This window comes from Natator depressus, chromosome 2 (genome assembly GCF_965152275.1).
Source record: "Natator depressus isolate rNatDep1 chromosome 2, rNatDep2.hap1, whole genome shotgun sequence".
NCBI classification, from domain to species: domain Eukaryota; kingdom Metazoa; phylum Chordata; order Testudines; family Cheloniidae; genus Natator; species Natator depressus.
In genome coordinates this window covers 250,433,167-250,456,482 of record NC_134235.1, presented here as the reverse complement: position 1 = coordinate 250,456,482, position 23,316 = coordinate 250,433,167, and the positions used below count along the sequence as shown (strand labels likewise).

At 44.1% G+C, this 23,316-nt stretch overlaps 1 protein-coding gene across 1 annotated transcript in view; it reads left to right on the top strand.

Annotated features, from left to right (window-relative positions):
• SCN5A (sodium voltage-gated channel alpha subunit 5) overlaps positions 1-23,316 on the top strand; it is a 319,838-nt gene that overhangs the window by 102,264 nt on the left and 194,258 nt on the right. The window contains exon 8 of the mRNA XM_074946329.1: positions 16,020-16,083. Within this exon, the coding sequence (XP_074802430.1) occupies positions 16,020-16,083 (64 nt within the window). The remainder of the gene's footprint in view (positions 1-16,019; positions 16,084-23,316) is intronic.

Below are 23,316 nucleotides of genomic sequence, written 5' to 3'. Positions count from 1 at the left end.
GCCCAGGGCTCCCTGCAGCAGCCGGAGCCCTGGGCCCTTTAAATCACCACCGGGGCCCTGCCGCCGCTACCCTGCGGCTCTGGCAGCCGGGCTCAGGTGGCGCTTTAAAGGGTCTGGGGCTCCCCACCACTGGAGACCCGGGCCCTTTAAATCGCCCCTGAGCCCTGGGGCTCCCAGCTGCCTCTGCAGCTGGTAGCTCCGGGGGTGATTTAAAGGCGCCGGGGCTCCCAGCCGCAGCCAGAGCCCCAGGGCCTTTAAATCTTGATTTAAAGGGCCCTCGAATTTTAAAGGTCCCGCCTCTTCCAGTTGAGGCCATGCCCCCTGCTCAGGACTTTGGCGTACTGGTAAGTCCTTTAAGTTACTTCCACCCCTGGGCAAGAGACAGTAGACGGGAATGCTAGAAATATTGGGGGGATGGGGAGGGAGGGGGACAAAGTGGATGGAAAGCAGTGAGGGAAAGCAGAATATCAGGAGATGCAGTGCGAAAGGATTTGCAGAGGAGCCAGTGGATACCAAGTGGAGGTGAGAGCAGCAGCAAATGTCAAGGCAGGTGTGAGGGGAATCAAAGCCCCAGAAGTAGGGAGAGCAACAGGAGAGCAGCTGAACATAACTATATGCAACCCCTGGTAGAACTACCTGGCAGTGCCATTTATTCCTGAGCATTCTTTTCTAACAATACCTTTGGTACAGCGTGTTCCATGGCTTTGTGTGTGGTATGTTTTTCATCTCCAAACTCTATTTCTCTGTTAGATATTTCACTGTGTGTGATAGAGCCAAAATGCAATACAAGTTTGTTTTAATCACTGCAGGTTACCAGCAGGTGTGTGTGGGAGGGAAACGGGTGGGAGAGACCTGGGAGGGGAGGTTCTTTGTTGATTGGTTTCTTTGTCATATACTAGAGCTGCAAAATTATGGCGCTTTCAGAGTCATATTTTAAATTTGGGATCTGGATGTTTTGGTGGATTACAGTTCTCAGTGCTGACAGACATTTGAAGGGGAAAATTTACAAGCCAGCATACATCCATCTGGCCAAAACAGACAGTCCCAAATAATAGACACTTCTATGAAACTTTTGCTAAAAAGCCAGCCAGGACTAGAGTTGAACACCACTCTGATTTTGCAAATGCATTTTATTTTTTTCAAAATCAGAGTAAATTTATTGCACATCAGATGCATTCCATGTTGAACAATGAATCAGAGCATCACCCTAGCTGGGTGTTTTAAGAAGGGAACAGGAGCTGCTCTCTAAAATTGCGTAGCTTACTAACAAGACACTCACTCATTTCCCTTCAGTGGGTCAGAAGCCACAGATGTTCTTGATGGTTTTCCATCTTTCTTATTTTTTAGTGTTGGCTTTGCAGGAGAGATCATGGCTCTTTGCCTAGCAGCCTATGTGAGTGCTGGCTTTTATGCACAGTTCTGCCTTGCAGGTCTTGACATAAACTGCTAAATATTTTAATTTGGAATAAATGACCTTTTCTGGTAAATTTGCCTTTGTTTACTTAACAGACTATGCTGTGAAAATTTGCTTAGATCCATTCTAATCAAGGAGCAGTGTGCACTTGAGTAGTTTTGTCCTGTGCTCCCTATTCTGTATAGGATTTTATTTAGCATGTGCATAGTCATCTAGCTAAGCGATGGCATCTTCAATGGCGTGATGCAGTTCTTCTAGGCCACTGCTGAACCTAGTCAGCAGGCATTCCTTGACAATGTTCATCATCGTCTGTGTTGCGCCGCAGTTACACAAAGGGTTGTCACGAAGCCCCCAGCAATACTGCTTTTGCTGCACAGAGACCTTGCCCGGTCCAGAACCTGTTCAACAGGGACCACTGGTGATGGAGCAGGTCAAAACCAAGCGGGCGAATTGTGGGGTCGACGACGAGGGACTGGTTGGGGATTATAACAGATATCCATTCCTCTCACCAGAGTGTTTCTGCCCTAGCATCCTGGAGTGGCGGATGAGACCATAATGAGCAACGTGACAGCAAACATGCAGCTGGTGGTTTAAAAAGGTCATTGTGCAGTGGCAGGCTTGAGTCGGTGTGTACTTTCTCCAGTAACTTGCCAGTGGCAACCTCTCATCTGATATGAGGAGGAGCAATATTGCTTAGAACTGGGAGCCAGGGGAGTGGCGTCGGATGCAGGGTGATGGGGATGATACGCATGGCGGAATGTAACTGCGTATCCACCAGTTTGGTGTGTGACAGTCTGCTCCATACTAGTGTGCAGTACTCCGCCATCGAATACGAGGTGGCAAGAGCTGACGTCTGCAAAGTTGGAGCACGAGCATCCCATGATGAACCTGCCAGTTTGCTAAGAAGATTGTTGCATGTCTTAACTTTAGCTGCTGTCTTCTTCAGGTGGGTATGGTAACTCAGTGTGCAGTCTAAGGTCACACCTAGATAGACTGGTTGTACTTCATGCTTCACCTTCTGACCATTCAGATAAACATTCAGTTCTTAGGTTGCGATGGGGTAATGAAGATGGAACAAACTGGAGACTGTTTTTATGACGCTTCGCTGGAGGCTCCAAGTCTTACAGTAGTCAGCTAACTTTGTCATGTCCCAGTTTAAGGTGGCATCAAGCTTGTGGAACGTCCGGGCCTGGGTACAGCAACAGATGTCACCTGCGTAAATGAACTTTCGTGACTCCATTGTTGGCAGGTCATTGATGTAAAGGTTGAACAGGATTGGCAAAAGCACAGAGCCCTGGGGTAACCCATTGCTCTGTCGTCTTCAAGCACTTGTCTTCTCCCGCATATGGACTCTGAACCGCCTATCCCAGAGGAGCAGTTCAACAACGCCTGTGACCCAAGGTAGCAGGACCCGTGATACCTTCACGAGCAGACCAGTGTGCCATACCGTATCGTATGCCGCTGTTAGGTTGATGAAAACAGCACTTGTTTTCAAGTTTCTCTGGAAGCCATTTTCAACAAATGTGGTCAGCGCGAGTACTTCATTCCATGTGTTATGGCCTCGGCGAAAGCTGGCTTGGTCAGTGCTCAAAATTCTCTCCACGTCGGGTAATATGCACTGTAGGACCAAGCGCTCCAGTGCCTTGAAGCACACCGACAATAATGATATGGGACAATAGCTTGATGCTTGACTTGGGTCCTTTCCAGGCTTTAGGAGGCCAATGACTTTTGCAGTGCGCCATATCTTCGGTAGCCTCCCTTCACTGGTGAAAGAATTTCACAAGCCAAAGCCAAACACGGGGGCCAAGGTTTTTCAGGAATTCTGGAGATATGTTGTCATAACCCGCAGCTGTTCCACACTTGATGCTACCCAGTGTCTGTTCCAGCTCTGTTACAATGAATGGTTCTGGGCAGCTTCTGATCTGGTGTACACGTTTAAACATATGCCATTCGTTCCTCACTTGTCTTTGCACCTGTTTCTCCAAAGTGTTCTGGCCACTTTAAGTAGGTGTGAAGTATAGGGTGAAAAGTAGCCAATATTTTAAAAAAGCCGTGTTTGGACCAGGAGATACTAATCAATTGGAGGGAGTGTAGAGAAGAGCAACAAAAATGATTAGAAGCTTAAAGTACTAATTTGGGAGGAAAGACCCCAACAGAATAAAGTATCCTTTAGGCAGAACTGGAAGGATGCCTAATACTTTCCATTAATGTCCAGTTTTCAATAAAATATAACTTTGCTGAACTTCAAACAATTGGGATGATACTGTCCATAGTAGGTTTCTGCTTCAGTTTGATTTTTTAAAAGAAGTTTTTTTAAGTTTCAGTAAAAATGGTTTAGCTGTATCCAAGATTTTGGATAGGGGAAAAATTGGTTTTGTTTATGTTAAATTGTTCTCGTGTAAAAACAAAACAATACAAAGCATCCTAAAACCATTACTTGGAGAAACTCTAGCACCTCCATGCTTTGGAGCAAGTACCTGAAATTTGGTCAGAGGATAGCCCTGGGGTCATGGAGGTGCCTCTTTAAAAATATCACCCAGATTTAGCCAAGTTATAAGCCCATGAAAATCACCATTTGCACATGCTCAGTAGTGATTTGTTAAGGGTTGGCAGCAAAGTTCTCCACACATTCCATCTGCTATGAGCTTGCTCCTCTTCTACAGAGGTACATGCCAATCTCATTTCAGGCTGCAAGTATCATTGACCTTTATCTTCATGGAGCATGCTCCCTGACCTCACATAGCTTGAGCTCCAAGTAGGATGCAGTAGCAACAGCAACTGCCCTTTTAGCCTAGGGGAAAGCATGTGGGGAGAAAGCCATGCATGACATTATGCAAACTATGTAATGAACTATTTGCAAAAGTTTACATAAAACTATATATTTAAGATTAGAGTTAACACACCCTGCTCTGAGCAATGGGAAGAGTAGGACATGGACCTGCACAAAACTTGGCAGCACTTTCGGGGTGCTCTTGGATGTCTGGGGAGTAGCTGAGTGGGTGCCTGCTACAGTTGTTGGTACCATTGTGCATAAGGAGCGTCTGGGAAACAGAGAACTTCTAGGGAGGCACGAAGTGCTGGGGCTCTTGGGGACTTGAGCCTAGGGAACTTGAGAAGCCAGGAGCTCTCTAGGGAGTTGAGAGCTTCTGGCGGGACAGTGGTTGCTGGGTTTGATGTGGGAGTGGGGGCAGGTTTAGAAGCTTCTGGAAGTTAGGGGAGCTGCCAGGGTCAGTGGAGGTGATGGGAGGGATAGCTCACTGGGTTGAGCATTGGGCTGAGCATTGGCCTGCTAAACCCAGGGTTGTGAGTTCAATACTTGAGGGGGCCATTTAGGGATCTGGGGCAAAAATTGGGGATTGATCCTGCTTTGAGCAGGGGGTTGGACTAGATGACCTCCTGAGGTCCCTTCCAACCCTGATATTCTATGATTCTATGGGTGCTGATGGGGCTTAGGGAGCTGCAGGGGTCTCTGAGTTCTGGGGCTGCTGGGGATTAGAAGGCTGCCAGAGTGTAGTGAGTTCTGGGGTACCTGGGAATAAGGGAGCAGCAGGGGTCAGTAGGCACTGGGGCAGGTGCGGGGGGTAGAGGCTGCTGGGAGTTAGTGGGCTGTGGGGGGAAGTGGCTGCTGGGGTGAGGCTGTCAGTGGTTGAGGGATGTGGGGGGCAGGGGCTGCTGGGGGTGAGGCTGTCAGTGGTTAGGAGGATGGGGAGAGGCAGGGGCTGCTGGAGCTGCTGGAGGTAGAGGCTGTTGGAGTTAGGGGGGTGGAAGGCTACAGTGCATAGTGGGTGCTGAACCTGGTAAGGGGTAGAGGCTGCTGGGGGCAGTGGGACTATATGGGGATGGTGGGCGCTGGGGCTGGCAAGGGGTAGAGGCTGTCAGTGGTTGGGGAGATGTGGGAGGGAGGGATGTTGGGCCTGGCAGGAATGGCAGCTGCTGGGAACTAAGGGACTGTAGGGAGTTCTGAACCTGCTGGGGGTGGGGGGTGGGGGGGGGTTGAGGCTTCTGGGGGTTAGGAGGCTGCACAGGGAGTGGATGCTGGAGCTCGTGGAGGAGTAGAGGCTGCTGGGGTTTGGGAGGCTGTGGGGGGGCAGTGGGTGCTGGGGCTGGTGGGGTTGAGGCTGTTAGTGGTTAGGGGCATGTAGGGGGGCAGAGGGTGTTGGAGGTGGGCCCTGTTGGTGGTCAGGAGGAAGTGTGGGAGGGGATGGGTGCTGGGCCCGGTGAGGAGTAGAGTCTATTTGAGGACTGGGGGTGTGCAGGAAGTAATGGGGGTCTAGGCCTGATGAGGGGAGGTAATGGGCTGCTGGTGATTAAGAGCTTGTTGGAAGCAGTGGTGCTGGGCTGGCAGGGGAGTGATTGGTAGAGGCTGCTGGAGATTAAGGAGATGTGGGGGACACTGGGTGCTGGGGGATAGATGCTATTGGTGGTCAGGCAGTAGTTGCTGGGGGGCAGAGGATGTTGAGAGTGAGGGGGCTACAGGAACCAGTGAGTGCTAAGGACCTGGGCGGGGGGGACAGTGGGTACTGGGGTTTGTGGAAGACAGAGGCCTCTTTGGGTAGCTGCTGGTGGAGGTGAAATGGCCGGGGGATTGTGCTGGGGGGAGCCTGTTGCACTTGGTTGTGGAGAGCGGCTGAGAGCAATACCGGGCCCTTCACCTTATGTTTTTGCTGCCATCGCTTTCGCATGGAGAGGAGGACCTGGGGTTCCTACTTAGCAGGCGCCACAGCAGCTGTGAGTGGCAGAAGGGCAGGCCTTCAGGCAAATGTCTGCTGCCATCCCTCAGATCAGCTGGATGTGTGAGAATCTGGCTGAGCTGTGGGAATGAGTGGCAGGACTGCCAAATGTGTCACTGTCACATGATGAGTGATACTTGGCAGCCCTGCAGGAGTGAGCTATGAGTTCTAGGCTCAACTCTGCTGCTGATTGGTATTAATAAAGCTGCACGCTTAGAGCACTTAATATAGAGCAAGGCCTTATTCCTTGGCCTTAGGAAAAAGGCAAGCATCATTCTTCTAAATGGGTATCTAAGAGATTGCACAAGATCACTTCTGGTAGAGGTGGAATATACCCTATCACTACATGGCAGAATCAAGTCACATCCATTTAGTCACCGAACCTTTCAGATTGAATGTGCCAAATCTCTGTGCTATGTGGAACAACTAGACTACTCTCCTCTCCAGGACCAGGAATCTGAATTCCCACGATCCTATTGCTACCTAGCAATTAGTTATGTGAGCCATTAAAGAAGTATATGTTGCATCCCCCTCTGATAGCTGCTCCACAGAGGTAACAGCCTGGTGCTGCTAACAGTTTCTCCTTTAGTTCAAGTAGTAGAGGCCTGTGCTCTAGTTATAAAGGTCCTGGGTCCAGGCTATGCTGGTGACTTGAGGTGAGCAGTCAATATGGTGACGTACTAGAATTTCTGATTTTTCAGTTTTCAATCTTAAAAACCCTACGAAATTCCATTTTAAAAAAACCTGTGTTCAACTTTAAGGTTGCAAAGTCAAGCACTTGAAAAACAGGAAATACCAGTATTAAGGTTGCCTGTGAAATCTTAAAGCATATGCACAAGGAGGCTGAATTATAATGCATTACGATTCAGTTTGCTCTAGAGTATCCCTGCCTCATTTGGTGCACACTGTGGACAGTGATTAAGGCAGAGGGTTGTAAGAAGAGAAGTTTATTTTCTTGTGGTTAAGACACTGGATGAGGACCCAAGAGAGCTGGGTCCTATTCCTGGCTTAGGTTTGCCTTAAGTACTGGTAGCCATAATTTGGCATAATTCCTGACTTTACAACCTTAAATGTTCTTTTAATGCAATTTAATGTACCGGATTTTCATATATAATAGCTAGATAGATGAAAAGAATAAAAACTGTATAGTTGTCTGTCCACTGGCACTTACATACTAATCTGAGGGATGTTATGGAAAAAGCAAAGATATAAACATTGGCAAAACAATCTGTGTTTCCCTAACCTTGTTCTTGGAAATGGCTGAACTGCTCTGACTGATGCTTTCCAAAATATTCAGCCTGAAGCAATGACCCAGCATGGAAAATTTGAACCCAAATGATTAAAGCCCAGAAAAATTATAAGCATTTGAAAACAGGAGCTTATAATGGAAATCATTAAACTACCTTAGCAATTGGTTTTGCTGACAGTTCATCCTATTATAAGCAGGAATATAGAAAAATTAGAAGTAAAATGTGAACAGCTGGCTAAGCAACAACTAAGGGGAAGATGGGACGTTATAACAATCTATGAGCAAGGATGCAAATAGGAAAGAAAGAATTGAATGATTTAGGATAATAATGCCAAGGGGATGACTGAGAGTAATAGGGTAAAATTAAGAAAAAAGAACATGTAATGTGAATATCAGGAGAAACTTCCTGGCTGAGATGTAATGGTCTGTGAATCCCCCAAGGGAAACAATAGAAACTCTGTCACTTGAGGCATTTAAAACTGGATTTGCAGAAACACTATTAAATGTATCCTGTCCTGCTTTGGAAGGGAGATGGACCTGGAGACCTAATAGCTTCTTTCCATCTCAACTCCTGTGAATCCCTAATTTTGAAAAGGTGGAGGCATCCCACATGATTTGCAACACTAACTGTTCTTTGGTATTGTTGCTGAATTAATCATTGGCCCAATCCTGCTCCCACTAAATTCTGTGAGAGTTTTTACAAGTGAACACAGTGGGAACCAGATGAGGATGCACATCATTCTCTTGTGTTTTCCTGGAGATGGTGTGGGTCAGATGCTGGGAACTCATGCATCCTAAGGGAATGTACCTTTCTCTCAGCTGGTGGTAGTGCTCTCTTTTGGAATTTGTTCCATCTTATCACATTAGTTTCTGACAGAGGATGTAGCTAGTAGTTGCCTACAGCAGAGAAAAGGAAGAATGGTTCTTATTAAAGACTCAGGGAACAAAATAAGTTGACAGCTATTGGTTTATGGTTGCATACAAATATGACACTGGACCCTCATCACTAAAAACATGGAGAGAAAAAACTCTTATTGTAATAATTGTGGCTGCTCTGGGCTATATTCTTATCTTAGTTACACCTGTGTCAACCCAGAACTCCACTGGACCGAGTTATTTCAGATTGACATAGGTGTAACTGAGAGCTGGATCTGGCCCTTTATCTTTTCTGCTGTGGTTGGTATGAGGTCGCTTGCTTGTGATGGGAAAAACAAACATTCCTTCCCTGCACAGTCATGCTGTTCTGCTTTATAAGCTCTCTGTCACATCGAAAGACATCTGAGCTCCAGTCAACACCATCACACCCAATGCCTCTGCTGGGAGGGGAAAAAAGGGTTAGAAGAGTAGGTTAGAGAAATAGTCATTCTCCACTGACATAAAGGTGTATGTATACATTAGACTCTAATAGGCTGATAAGCTGGTAGCTTGGATTATAAGGCTAGTTGCCTGATTTTCAGACTTGCTGAGCATCTGCAGCATAAATTTGTTTCACTGGACTCTGCAACTGTTTAGCACCTCTGAAAATCAAGCCCTAGGAACCCAATTCTGGCCCACTGGCTTGGAATGCTCGCTTAATGGGAATTGCAGTGTTGTAACAGAGGGTAAAATTGATTTAGTCCTAAGTGAGGCACAGGATCTGATTCAAGAGGTGAATATAGCTGAACCACTCAGCAATAGCGACCACAGTATAATTAAAATTAACATCCTTGGTGGGGGGGAGTACCAAAGAGACCCACCGTGGCTAAATATTAGAGTAAAAGAGGCAGTTAGAGGCAAAAATGCATTGGAAAAAAATTGGAAGTTATCTCCTAGTGAGGAAAATAGAAAGGAGCATAAACTCTGGCAACTCCAGTGTAGAGTATAAGTAGGCAGGCCAAAAAAAAATTGAAAAAAAAAATCGAATAGCAACTAGCAAAAGATACAAAAACAAGCAGCAATTTATTTTAAGTATATCTGGCTAGTTTCCTGATGATCAGTGGGTTTTAAAGGAACGTTCAAGGAAGACAAGGCCATTGCAGAGAAACTAAATGAATTCTTTGCATCAGTCGTCGCTGCAGAGGATTCTTTTTAGGTGACAAATCTGAAGAACTGTCCCAGACTGAGGTGTCATTAGAGGAGGTTTTGGAACAAACTGAACAATAGTAAGTCACCAGGACCAGATGATATTCACCCAAGAATTCTGAAGGAACTAAAATATGAAATTTCAGAACTACTAATTATGGCATGTAACCTATCACTTAAATCAGCCTCTGTGCTAGATGTAACACTGATCTTTTTAAAAAAAGGCTCCAGAGGCAATCCTGGCAATAACGGGCTGGTAAGCCTACCTTCAGGCAAACTGGTTGAAACTATAATAAAGAACAGAATTATCAGACACATAGATGAACACAATATATTGGGGAAGAGTCAACATGGCTTTTATAAAGGAAAATCATGCCTCCCTAATCTATTAGGAGTCTTTGAGAGAGTCAACAGGCATGTGAATAAAAGTGATCCAGTCAATGTAGTGTACTTGGACTTTCAAAAAGCCTTTGACAAGATCCCTCACCAAAGGCTCTTAAGCAAAGTAAGTCATGGGACAAGAGGGAAGGTCATCTCACGGATCAGTAGCTGGTTAAAAGATAGGAAACAAACAATGGGAATAAATGGTCAGTTTTCACAGTGGAGAGAGGTTAATAGTGGGGTCCCCCAAAGATCTGTACTGGGACCCATGCTGTTCAACATATTCATAAATTATCTGGAAAAGGAGGTGAACAGGGAGGTGCCAAAATTTGCAGACAATTCAAAATTACTCAAGATATCTAAGTTCAAAGCTGACTGCAAAGAGTTACAAAGTGATCTCATAAAACTGGGTAATCGGGCAACAAAATGGAAGATGAAATTCAATGTTGTTAAATGCAAAGTAATGCATATTGGAAAATATAATCCCAACTATACAAACAAAATGATGGGTTCTAAATTAGCTGTTACCACTCAAGAAAGAGATCTTGGAGTTATCAAGGACAGTTATCTGAAAACATCTGCTCAATGTACAGCAGCAGTCAAAAAAGCTAACAGAATTTTAGGAACTGTTAAAAAAGGATAGATAAAACAGACAATATAATGTCACTATATGAATCAATGGTATGCTCATACCTTGAATACTGCATGCAATTCTGGTCACCCTATCTTTTATATATATATCAAAATCTATATCTATCTATGTATGTATATATATATATTAGAATTGGAAAAGATACAGAGAAGGGCAACAAAAATAAGGAGTTTGAAACAGCTTCCATATGAGGAAAGATTAAAAAGACAGGTGCTGTTCAGCTTAGAAAAGAGACGACTGTGGGGACATGATAGAGGTCTAGAAAATCATGAATTGTGTGGAGAAAGTGAATAAGGAAGTGTTACTTACCCCTTCACATCATATATGAACCAGCGGGCATCCAATGAAATGAATAGACAGCAGGTTTAAAACTAACGTAAGGAAGTACTTCTTCACAGAACGCTCAGTCAACCTGTGGAATTCATTGCCAGGAGATATTGTGAAGGCAAAAATTATAACTGTGTTAAAAAAGAATTAGATAATTTCGTCGAGCATAGGTGTCTCAATGGCTAGTTAGCCAAGATGGTCAGGTACATAATCCCATGCCCTGGGTGTCCTTTAACCTCTGACTGTCAGAAGCTGGGACTGCATGACAGGGAATGGATCACTCGATATTTGCCCTGTTTTATTCATTCCCTCTGAAGCATCTGGCACAGGCCACTGTCGGTAGACAGGATACTGGGCTTGCTGGACCATTGATATGACGGAGAATGGCCATTCTTATGTTCTTATATAAAATTGGGTCATGGTATATAGAACTGGTCAGCAGTTTTTTGGGTTTTTTTGGGGGGGGGGCGTTGTTTGGTTTTTTGTTTTGGAAAATGATGATTTGTGGAACCAGAACTTTTTGCAGGAATGCATTGGTTTCAAGAAAACTTTAGTCTGGAGGTTTTCAAGTCCAGGATGGAATTTATGGTCAAAACCAGAGAGGGAGACATTCACTGCAGAATAGCCAACAGTCCAGTGGTTATGACACTCACTTGGGACGGGAGACTCAGGTTCAAGTCCTTGCTCCAAATTAGGCAGAATAGGGAGCTTGAGTATCCCACTTCCCAGGTGAGTTCCCTAACCACTGGGCTATCAGCTGTTCTAGGGTAAATCTGTCTCGTGTTTCTTCACAGAATTTTCAGAGGGCTTATTTTGGATCTGATGTGGAACAAAAATAAATTGTGAAACCTCAAAAAAAATTTTTTTTTCAGAACTGAATTCTTTTTTTCTGGCCAGCCCTATTGGTGTAGTGTGTGTTTATGTGGCTGAATCTTGGTATGCATGCAAATGCATTTGCATTGTAACCTTGTTTAAAATGAGTGCTTAGTTCTCTAATTTCTGACTGCTGAGTACTAATTGCAGATGTTTGATATTTTTGAAAAACAGAGAAAGTAATCCTGCACCATCAAAGTAAATAATTCATATAACTTTCAGTTGATCTGGGGCCATTGTTGTTATTCCCTTTCGTTCATTGTTTTAATATGGCAAAGATGATTATCTTATTCTTTTATACTCCTTTAGAGACACACATACACATATGTTTAGATAAAAGTGCATGGCAGGGTTACACATGTACCTTTAAATACACTATTCCTTTTAGTAGAGCTGGCCATAGATTTTTATTTAAAACTTTTCTATGGCACAAAATGGCTTTTTTTTCAGAAATAAAGGGGAGGGGAATCAGAAATCAGAAAAACAAAAAAAATTAAAGTAAAAAGTAAAAAATTTAAAGAAAATGAAACAATTGTCAACATTTTCCACAAAACAAACTTACTCATTTTTGTTCATTTCTTCCTTTTACAGGTAAAATGCGTTGAATTTAAATAGTACCGTGTTGCATTGACTGTACATGTTAATGATACAATCAAGTGAGGTAAAGCTGAGGCATAAGGGTGCAGTGGAGCATAGTCTGTAGTGTTACGGAAGGGGTTCTGTTCTTCAAAACACAATGATGATTGCACCTCAAAGATCTTTGTTTCCCTACCGCATTAGGATATGTCTACACTGCACAGAATTTATGGGGACATATACAGTACATGCACTACACATACCCCTAGCACAGCTATAAATAGCAGTGTAGCTGGCAAAGTTCTGCTTAGGCAAGTAGAGTACAGACACGCCAGATCCATAGAGGTATGTACCCTACCCTATGGTCCTCTATGAGCTCAAGTGGTGCATCCCCTGCCTTCCCACTGCCGGGGCCTTTTCCCACCCCAGGGAAAGACTCCAGCAATGGGGAACTGCCAGAGCCTTTCCCCACTGCCTTCCTTCTGCCAGAGCCTTTCACTGTGGTATGTAGCTTCACAGTGCATTGTGGGTGGAGCCCACCTTTCGATGAAGCATGTAGCAAAATGTACCCTACATACCAGCACCAGTGGCATGCTCTGTAGATATACCTTTAGGCAGAAGACCAAACCAACTTCCTTTGAATAATGATGTGACCAGTGTGTGAGCTTGTGATAACACAGCAGTTTTGCTCTTCAGTAATAATACTATAACACCCCGTCCCTTCAGTTATCACTGGGGAATCAGCTATTCATCTCACCTTCAAATTCAAACCTGGCGTGGTAACTGTCACTCTTATTGTGCAGACTATCCTCCATTTCTTAGATACTTTCCACCGGCAGTGCTTCAGTACTGATTCTCCCCCATGCATTCCATAAAGCTCTTTGGGACTTAGCATCCTGCCTGTTTTAGGAATATAAATGTTTAAGTCAACAGCAGATGACAGCTCATATGTGTACTCTTGGGATTTTAAAACTCATCCTGAACACTGCAACTTGTTTGTACGCATTCTGTCTCTCTAGTTCTCTCTCAGTCCTGTGCTCTTGTTCTTTCTGCATCAGCTTTTTGATTCAGTTGACCATGGGTTGTTGCATCAGTGTGAAAGAGACTGAAACTTCACTCCAGTGGCTCCAGTCAGCCAAGGAGACAGAACTCAAATAGTGGTGAGGCGTAATTGTGCGTCATCACCAAAGGATTTGAAATGAGATCCAAGGGCTGGAAGCTGAGGCTAGATAAATTCAGACTAAAAATAAGGTGCAGGTTTTTAACTGAGAGGGTAATTAGCCATTGGAGCAATTTACTAACAGATTTGATGGATTCTCCATCATTTGCAGTCTTCAAGTCAAGATTGGATGTCTTTCTAAAAGATATCCTATAGCTCAACCAAAAATTATGGGCTTGATGCAGGAATCACTGGGTGAATTATGCAGGAAGTCAGACTAGAGGATCTAGTCTTTTAAGCCTTCTAGGCTTAAAATCTATAAGAAGTGACAAGCCTCCAAGTTATATAATTTTCTCCATGTTGTTCAGCACCTATATGCACTGATATAATTCCTTAACAAAGTGGAGAGCACCATCAGTGTGCTGTATATCTCTTATCTTGTGGTCTCCTCATGCGTGCTCACTACCCTAGACGTATGCCAGGGCAATATCTGTTGAGGGGATTGTTCAGAAGTAGTAAACAAGGTTAAAAATCTTGGCAGTGTTTTGGACCAAGATATTTCCAGAGAAAACCCTACATATGGAACAAAGTACAAAAACACACCATATGAGCAGTGTTTGTCATTATTTTTCCGATGTTGACTTGTGCAAACCAACAAATGACCTCATGACTACAAGGTTCACTGATTGTAATTTCCTCCTAGCAGTAATCAGAACAGGCCTTTCCCTTGCTTGCAGCTTATTTGAAATGCAGCAGCATATCTGCTCACTGACTTGAGTGAGGCATTCTTTGCATTGTCTGCCTATGTAAGCCTTTACTCCTGGGCAAATTCTGCGCCATTGTGCATGTACAGAATTCATGTCCCAGACAGAATTTTTTTTTCTCTGCAGAAAATACATTCTGCCAGAGAGGTGCTGCAGTTACACCTTTGCCCATCAGGGGCTGCTGTGGCACCAGAACAGAAAGTAGTCACTGCTGGGTGGGAGCAGCCCCAGCTGTGGATAGGAAAGAGAAGAAGCTGGGCTCCTCAGAGTGCCCTGCCCTTGGGGCCATGTAAGGAGACACAGGATATGGGGGCACAGACAGCATGGGCCACATGGGGCTGCTGGGGGGGTTCAAAAGGGTTAGTGTGGGGGACAGACTGGAGTGGGGACTGAATAGGAGTGGAGGTGCAGGGTCACATGGGGACGGGGGAAGGGATTGGCTGAGTAGGGGTGCAGGGTCACGGAGGGTGCAGGGACACATGGGGACAGGAGGAGGGGGGTGCAGGGACAAATGGAGACAGGGGCAGATGTGCTTGACTGAGTGGGAGAGGTTAGGGGCTAGCCAGATTCTGCATGGGGGAGACTCCCTAACAATCCTTCCCTCCCCCTGCAAAAAACCCCTTCCATACTTCTCCCACCCACACCCAACAACCCTCCAAGTTCACACCCAGGCTGCTTCCTATCAATTACTTCTCTCTCCCTCAGCTCCTCCATTACCCCTGATTCCCCCAAGCCTTTGCACTGTTTCTGACAGGTGTGGGAAATGCATTTCTGTATTGTAGTTTAAATGAATTGTTACTCAAAGTTCTGTATTAATATGCCTAGTAAGGAATCTATCAAAAACATATTGTGAATCTTTTTTGTTGTCTGTATTGTTACAGACGTACTTGCTGATGGGTAATTTGAAATAAGTTACCAAAATAATTGAAACTGGTGTGATTATATTGTGTTGTTTTGACAAATAAAATATGCAGAATTTTAAAAGATTGTGCAAAGAATTTTTAATTTTTTTGGCACATAATGCCCCCAAAGTAATAAGCTGGCACGCTTGGTTTCTAAAACCATTAACAATGTAGGTTAAGGCTGCAATGGAGAACTCTTTGAGCATCATCTGGGAGAGAATCTCTGCTCTCACAACACCTGCTGTGTAGGGCTCTCCCCCTCATGTGTTAAGTCAGCAGGGAATTACTCCCTTGCTATAGGGTCTAGGATATGTAGAGTATGTCGGGTATGCATGTAGGCTAAGTAGGGTATGCACCTTGCTCCTTGTTGAAAACCATCTCAATCCACTTTCACTTGCTTCTGGAAAACATCTATTATTATTTAACCCTGATCAGAGATCAGGGCCTCATTGGGATAGGCTCTGTACAGCCACTTAATTTTTTCCCCAGTTATGCTTTTTAGAATGTCCATTGTTGAAAGCATATATACTAACTTACTCTTCTACTCCTATTTCTTTTAATATCAGACTTCCTTGTTTGTTGTCTGTTGAATGTTAAAAGGATGTATTTTAATTATGGTATTATTACCTTTATTTTGTCTTCTTTATGTCGAACAAAGGCTACTAATGAATTTTAAATACTGATCGCAATAGCTAAGAAGCTTTAAAATTATATATTTTAATTTTTACAGCTGATTCTACAAGAACTGAAGTATGTTGCTTCCTGAAAATTAAAATCAGTGAATCAAACAAAACCCTTTATTCATCAAATCCCCAGATTACTGTAACTATATATGCTGTTTGGTGGATAATTTTCAGATATTGTATTAATTTGGGAATGTGCTTGTTAGAAAGCAGGTTGTCAATTCATGATTCCTTCACTTTTGTGGCAGAAAACTACTTCATAAAAAATGGCACTTCGGACGCACTACTCTGTGGCAACAGCTCAGATGCTGGGTAAGTGTAATCAAAAAAACATCTTTGCTTCTTCTCTTTTCTTTCTTTGACACATTTTGATTCAGTTCTGTTCACTTCTAATTGGCATGAAGTAGGGATTTCAACTTCCCAGCGTCAGTAATAATGGAAACAAAGATAATGACAATATCAGGCATAATAATACAATTTTCTAAACAGCAGAGGAAAGAGATTGGTGTGTCTCACTTATAGAGGTCTGAATTCTTTAGCGACCTTATTACAAACTCCTTTTTCAATCAGTTTAATTTTCTCCTCAAAAAGTGCTTGAAACTTAATAACATTTTGGCTGAGTGGGTAGTAGTTTAAAGGAAATAAAAGGTGAAGAAGGAGGCAGAAAAGCAGAATGGGGAAATAGACTGACGGTTAATTCCAGTATTTCTAGCAGAGGAGGAAGAACAGAATAATAAATTCAAACCTTTGGCCAGTACTGAAACCAAGATGTTTTGGACATGCAAAGACGCTTTGTTAATTTGTGAGCTTCATGTGCATGTAACGCAGGTGTAGAAGGTATGTATTCCAGTTTCTCAAATCTCTGCAGGCAGTAGAAGGAACAGGAAATATATGCCTCTTGAGATGCTAATTCAGGTTAGCTGCACAGAGGCAGGGTAGAAGCCTTCCTTCACATACTCACCACCTGTACACACAGTCCTTCTCAGCTGTCTTTCATCCTGATTCTCCAGGCTCAGTGGAAGGTGGTGTGATGGTGGAGGGAGTGGCTCTTGTGAGCCTGAGAGGATTTGGAAGGAGGTTAAACTATGAGGTGAGGAGAAGGGCTTATGATGGGAAGGGAGAAGGTTTTAAGCCCCTGGGAGGTTCTGAGCTGCAGGAAGTTGGGTAGGAAGGAAGAAGGGGGATCTCAGAGTGAGGGGGTTTGTTTTTGAGTTAAGAGGGAGAGAGAATTCTGAAACTGGTAGGTGGGTGAGAAGAGAGGGTTTGGATCTGGTTGAGAGGGTGCTGAGCGGGTTGGGGTGGACTGAGTTGGGACAGGTGAGTGTGGATGAATGATGAGAATGGAAATGTGATTGGCAGAAACTCTGGTGTGTGTGAAGGAGGGTGTGTCGGTAAGGGGAATGGAGAAGGAGGTAGGAAGGTTAAAATCTAGACTGGAATGTGGGGAAAGGCAGGCAGAGAGAAAGAAGAGGTCAGGACTAGGATAAAACACTAAAGGGACCCAGAGAGATAAGCATTTTTTCCGACTGCCACTGTCTGTATCTGTATTTACATGCACACAAAGGATAACTGGATGTGTCAACCTTCTCCCTGCATGTCTTGTATGTCTGATCTGTATTGCCAGGCTGATTTAGACTGTAAGCTCCCTGGGCAGAGGGCCATGCCTTCCTCGACGTTTGTTTCAGGAAAGGTACAACATCAGCACTCAGTAATACACTGCATTAGCCCAAGCTCAGGCTGGACTCTAAGACTATAGGGGAATTTTCTAGGAGGTCTCAGGACTTAGAAGTCCCCTGAGGCCCTCCAAGCAGTGGTAGTTTAAACACGGGTCCTGGTGATATGTGGATTTGAGTCCTGGCTGGCACTAGGATACCCAGGGCCTGGACCTTAGTTCCATTATGCCATTGGGGCTGAGGGGGAGCAATCGCTGTTGGAGAAAATTGGGATCAGGAAGTCATGATATAGAAAAGGTTGGGGGTGCTAGAATTGGTTTCCTTCCATTGACCCTGAGTTTGAATGTAGTGCCTGTTACAGGGTAGTCAGCTCCTTTAGGGGCCCGTGAGCCTGTGGCCAGGCAGCCCTGTTTGATTATTGGACCCAGTTGCAGTGGGTTCAGATGATGCCTATAAAGGGCTGAGAGAGCTCAGTTGAATGTGGGGAGGGCACTCATCCAGTTAATTCCTGGAAAGTTCTCTTTTTGCCTGGCTTTTGTCCCCTGTCTGGTAATGGGACACAACCGGACATGCTTTTGTCTGGTATCGGATGGGGGACACCATTTTGAATAGCGTGCCACTCCTCCCCCACCGGCCTAACCTCACGTGCGGTGCGCTCTTGAAACTGGTGTTCCCTGTGTGGCATCCACCATCATGCCAGCAGGGGCAGGGTCACCCAGGCAGGGACGGGCCCACTCCATCCTCAGAAGTGCCAGAATATCCATTATTCTGGTAACATGTGAGCGGCCACCCTAGTTGGATGGAAGCTGCAGGAGGGAGGTTGGTTCCTGTATCTGGCCCTGGAAGAGGGTTAAAGGCTCCTGCAGCCAGTGTTGGTCAGGGGAATAGCGTGTGTGTGTGTGTGTGCGTGTGCACACGCGCGCACATGTTACTTTTGTTTGCATTAATAAACTGTGCCCTGAGGGAAGGGCCTGAAAGTGACCTGGTCATGGTGTTTAATCTTTCTGGGGCTGGGAAGACACACCAGCAGCAGTCTGCCATACCTTACCTTGTTATGTGTTATGGGCTGGGAGCTGACACACTTTTGGCTGGATTCACAATGGGGACTTAGGCTATGACTATGCTACAGCTTAACTTAACATAAGTTATGTCACTCGGTGGTATGAGTTAGCCACCCCCCTGAGTGACAGAATTTAGGCTGACTTAAGTGCTGGTGTGGACAGCTCTATGTCAGCGGGAGAGCTTCTGTCCTTTGTAAGACACATGAGGTAACTTTCCTGCTTTACTCAGCACTAGTGAGGCCTCAGTTTGAGGACTGTGTCAAGTTTTGGGTGCCAGATGTGGACAAACTGGAGAAAGTCCAGAGGAGAGCAATAAAAATGATAAAAGGTTTAGAAAACCTGACCTATGAGGAAAGGTTAAAAAAACCTGGGCATGTTTAGTCTTCAGAAAAGAAGACTGAGAGGGCACCTGAGAACACTCTTGAGATATGTTAAGGGATGTTATAAAGAGGATGGTGTTCAGTTGCTCTCCATGTCTATTGAGGATAGAACAAGAAATAATGGACTTAATCTGCTGCAAGGGAGATTTCGATTAGATATTAGGAAAAACTTTTAAACTATAAAGATAGCTAAGTTCTGGAATAGGCTTCAAGAAAGGTTGTGGAATCCCCATCATTGGAGGTTTTTAGAAACAGGTTAGACAGACACCTGTCAGGGGTGGTGTAGGTTTACTTGATCCTGCCACAGTGCAGGGGGTTGGACTAGATGACCTTTTGAGGTCCTTTCCAGCCCTATATTTCAGTGATTCTGTTTTAAAAGTCATGGAGACATGGTAGTCTATATTAAAATGACTATATGTCCCAGGAACTTTCTTCAAGACACCTGAAATGCCCCCTTTTTTATTTAATCAAGTCAAACACATGGGTTTTTTTTTTATCTAACTACAATATATTTCCAGATGAATTGCTGTACCAAGCAGAATTTGCTGGCTTCCCAGGAATAACAGTGAAGTGGAAACCAGGTTTAGTGTATGGAAAAATGTTGGAATGAAAAGTCAAATGAGCATGGATCTTCCATTGTTGTTTGGATTGTTGTTATAGACATGTTGGTCCCAGGACACAAGAAAGACAAGGTGGGTGAGATAATATCTTTTATTGGACCAACTTCTGTTGTCACTGTCTCTTCCACCAACAGAAGTTGGTCCAGTAACAGATATTATCTCATCCACCTTGTCTCTCTCAAATGAGTGTGGATGAGATCAAAGCTGTTCTTTTTCTCAAAGTGAATGTCAGTGACACTTGTTCAGTGTTTCATGACAAACGCATTCAGTGCACTAAGTTACTGGGGGGAAAAAATCCTCCACTCTGAGAAATAAGCACGTGTCACTGAGTCAGAAGTTGGAAGTAGTGACACCACCGTGATATTTTAAAAAAATACTTTTCCTGTTGTGTGACTAACTCACAACCCTAAAACACAGATATGCAAAAACACCCCTGTTTTTGATTTTCAAAATATGGCCACCATCGGAAATATCCAAATTGGTTCCGCTTTGCAATTACAGCTTTTTTTTTCTCATTTCTGATTAAAATAATAGGGACAAAAACAGCTATTCCGATTGCTAAAGAGGTTAACTATTTAAAATATTGAGGGTCTTTTTATTCTGTTCCCTAAGTCCATGACATTGCATCCAGTTTTAAGCACCTTATTATAAGTTCTAGAGAGGGGTCAGAAAAGATCCGGCACGTTGATCAAAGATATGGAAGATCATACCCATAATGATAGGATAAAAGCTGTTTCAGCACCACTGGTGGTATCAGGTATACTGGAACCTTGTAGTGGGTCTACACTTCTTCCAAACCTCAGAGTTTCTTAGTGGCAGCAGATGGGACTGCATACTACCTGTTCAGCAGCCAGACCGTAGATATTAACACAGTCTACAGTGTGACCAAGAGCTGGGCATGAATCACCAGCCACCCCTCAAAATAGACATGCGCCCACACAGCTGGCTTATCTTTGAAAGATCCCATGGAAGGCATGCATTTTAAGGAGAGATTTGAATGAGGAAAGGGAGGTTGATTGATGCGCTGGTCGAGGAAGTCTTCCAACCATGGAAGGAAGTAAACAGAACAGAGTGGAGAATGATACAGAGGGTGGTAGCAGGCAGGCTTGGGAGCAGTGGAGTGAATAAGATGAGAATAAATGGAAATGAGAACAGGGATGCAGGTGGTGCAGAGATGTAGAAGCTCGTGGAGGTAAAGGACTGGAAACTTGAACTTGATGTGGAAGGAGAGGAGAATCCAGCAAAGGGACACGGGGGACGTGGTATATTAGGGTAATGAGTGATCATTGCTGTCACGCTATCTGGAGTGGCTCATGACTGTGAGTGCCTACCCCAGGGCAGACTGTCAGAAACAAGGACAGACACCCCAAACTGGTGGTGTGTTCTAAAATTAGATTTCACCAAGCCAGTTACAAATGTGAACTCCTGGATCACTATAGCAGTCTTACCATGGAATCACAGACAGTCCCCTTAGACTCCCTAGTCTATCTTGCGACCCAGACAAACTGAACTTTGTGATAAATGGTCACTTACACCAAAAATCACACCACATTCAGGTTGCTTCCAGTCCCAAGAGACCAGTCACTTAGCCCAGAACAACTGGTACCCTAGATTAGTGCTTCTCAAGCTATCTGATGTGGGGGACCGGCAGTTTTTTTTTCCAGTGTGCGTGCAGACCAGCAGCCAATGGCTCGTGGACCGGCACCAGTCCGTGGACCACCACTTTGAGTAGCACTGCCCTAGATTTTACATAAAAGACAATGCCTCTAGCCAATCCTGTAATAAACTATCTAAAGGTTTTTTAACTAGGAAAAAGAGATGAGTTATTTACAGGTTAAAACAAGCAAACATATACACACAAATAAGTTACCCTTTAAATCCTAAGAGTGACAGAGTTGTAGTGATCTGTAAATTTAAAAAAAAAGGAGGACTTGTGGCACCTTAGAGACTAACAAATTTAATTGAGCATAAGCTTTCGTGAGCTACAGCTCACTTCATCGGAGGCATTCAGTGGAAAATACAGTGGGGAGATTTATATACACAGAGAACATGAAACAATGGGTGTTACCATACACACTGTAAGGAGAGGGATCAGGTAAGGTGAGCTATTACCAGCAGGAGAGCGGGGTGGGGGTGGGGGGGGAACCTTTTGTAGTGATAATTAAGTGGGCCATTTCCAGCAGTTGACAAGAACGTCTGAGGAACAGTGGGGGGTTGTGGGAGGAAATAGACATGGGGAAATAACTCATCTTAAGTGATCACTCTTGTTACAGTGTGTTTGGTAACACCCATTGTTTCATGTTCTCTATGTATATAAATCTCCCCACTGTATTTTCCACTGAATGCATCCGATGGAGTGAGCTGTAGCTCACGAAAGCTTATGCTCAAATAAATTTCTTAGTCTCTAAGGTGCCACAAGTACTCCTTTTCTTTTGGCTTCAGTTCAGAGTCTCTGGTCCTGTCGGAGTTCAAACAGATGGAAAATTATCCTGTGACTTTGTTTTATTTCCTTCCTTCAGTTTCCAAATCTACAGGACAAGCTTCCTTGCACATAGCGTTTCTCAGATGCGATAGGGCCATTAACCAGGCCACTGTATTGTGATATTCCTTGATGGGCCTTCTGGATGTGTGGGGAGAGGATGATTCCCCTGCTTGAGTTCACAAGTTCAGAGCAAACATTTTCAAAGTTATAAAGCAAAGCTTACATATTTTCTTAAAGCACGGAATGCAGACATTGAGAGTGAGATTAATGCATGGAGCAACTTACAAACATTTCATAGACTCTAAACGCTACATTCGTTCTTATAAGCCTAATACCTATTATGAGCAAAACTAATACACAGGTGAATTGGTCTGGACTCCAGCTATCAGTTTTCTCAGTTCTGAGCTAATGCCTGCAGCCTGGGCGAGAATTAGCATCTGGGCTGCCAGATTCACATCTCTAGAAAGGAGAGAAAAAGTATATTGCTACAGTACTTGCTTAATTTTGGATTTAGCTCTTTAATAATGAACAGCAAAGTGTCTATCACGTGCTTTGGATTTAAAAGACAAAACTAATAAGCTGTTGGAGAACAGTGAGCATGAACTCAATGGCAGTTTGAGTAAGGACTGAAAACTGAGTCAAGCCTTCAGGAATTGGCCATGCATTCCCTATAAATAATGCTGGCTTGAGGCCTAAACTGCACAGGAAACTATATAGGACACCCATTTCGTAGGACGCCTCCAGCCCAGTCACCACTTCCTCCCGCCCCCCTTTGCACACCAATATGGCTGTGGCTCCAGCCCCTTTACGGGTTTCTCCTTTCCTTGCAGCAGCACAGCTCTAGCCCATAAGCAGAGGTGGTGGCCAGAAGGGCACCAGAATTATAGGTGCTGACCGTGATTTAAAAAAACAAACAAAAAAATCCACCCTAAACATTTATGTTGATCTCTGCTGCATGGTTTTAACTGATGACAATAAGGGAAAAGTGTTCTTTTTCATTTAACCAATTGGCTGCTGCTGAGCATCCGACTAGAAAACACCTGCTGTGCTGCTGAATGTACCCCAGATACGTGCCCATTGTCTTCACTTTTAAAACAGGACCACAACACCGTGGCAGATGTGATGGTGGAGGACTGTCAGTGAAAGGGTTCTATCAAGTTACATCAAAGCTGCTGTATTATTAATGTAGTCACGTTATGGGCATGCTCACTTTTCTTACTGAAATCGTAACTTGCTAATTTTGTAAAAATGCTTATAAACCTGGAGTCTGGTGTTTCCTTATCAAAATAGGATACAAATGTAGAGGGGCCACATCAGCTTGGAATCTAG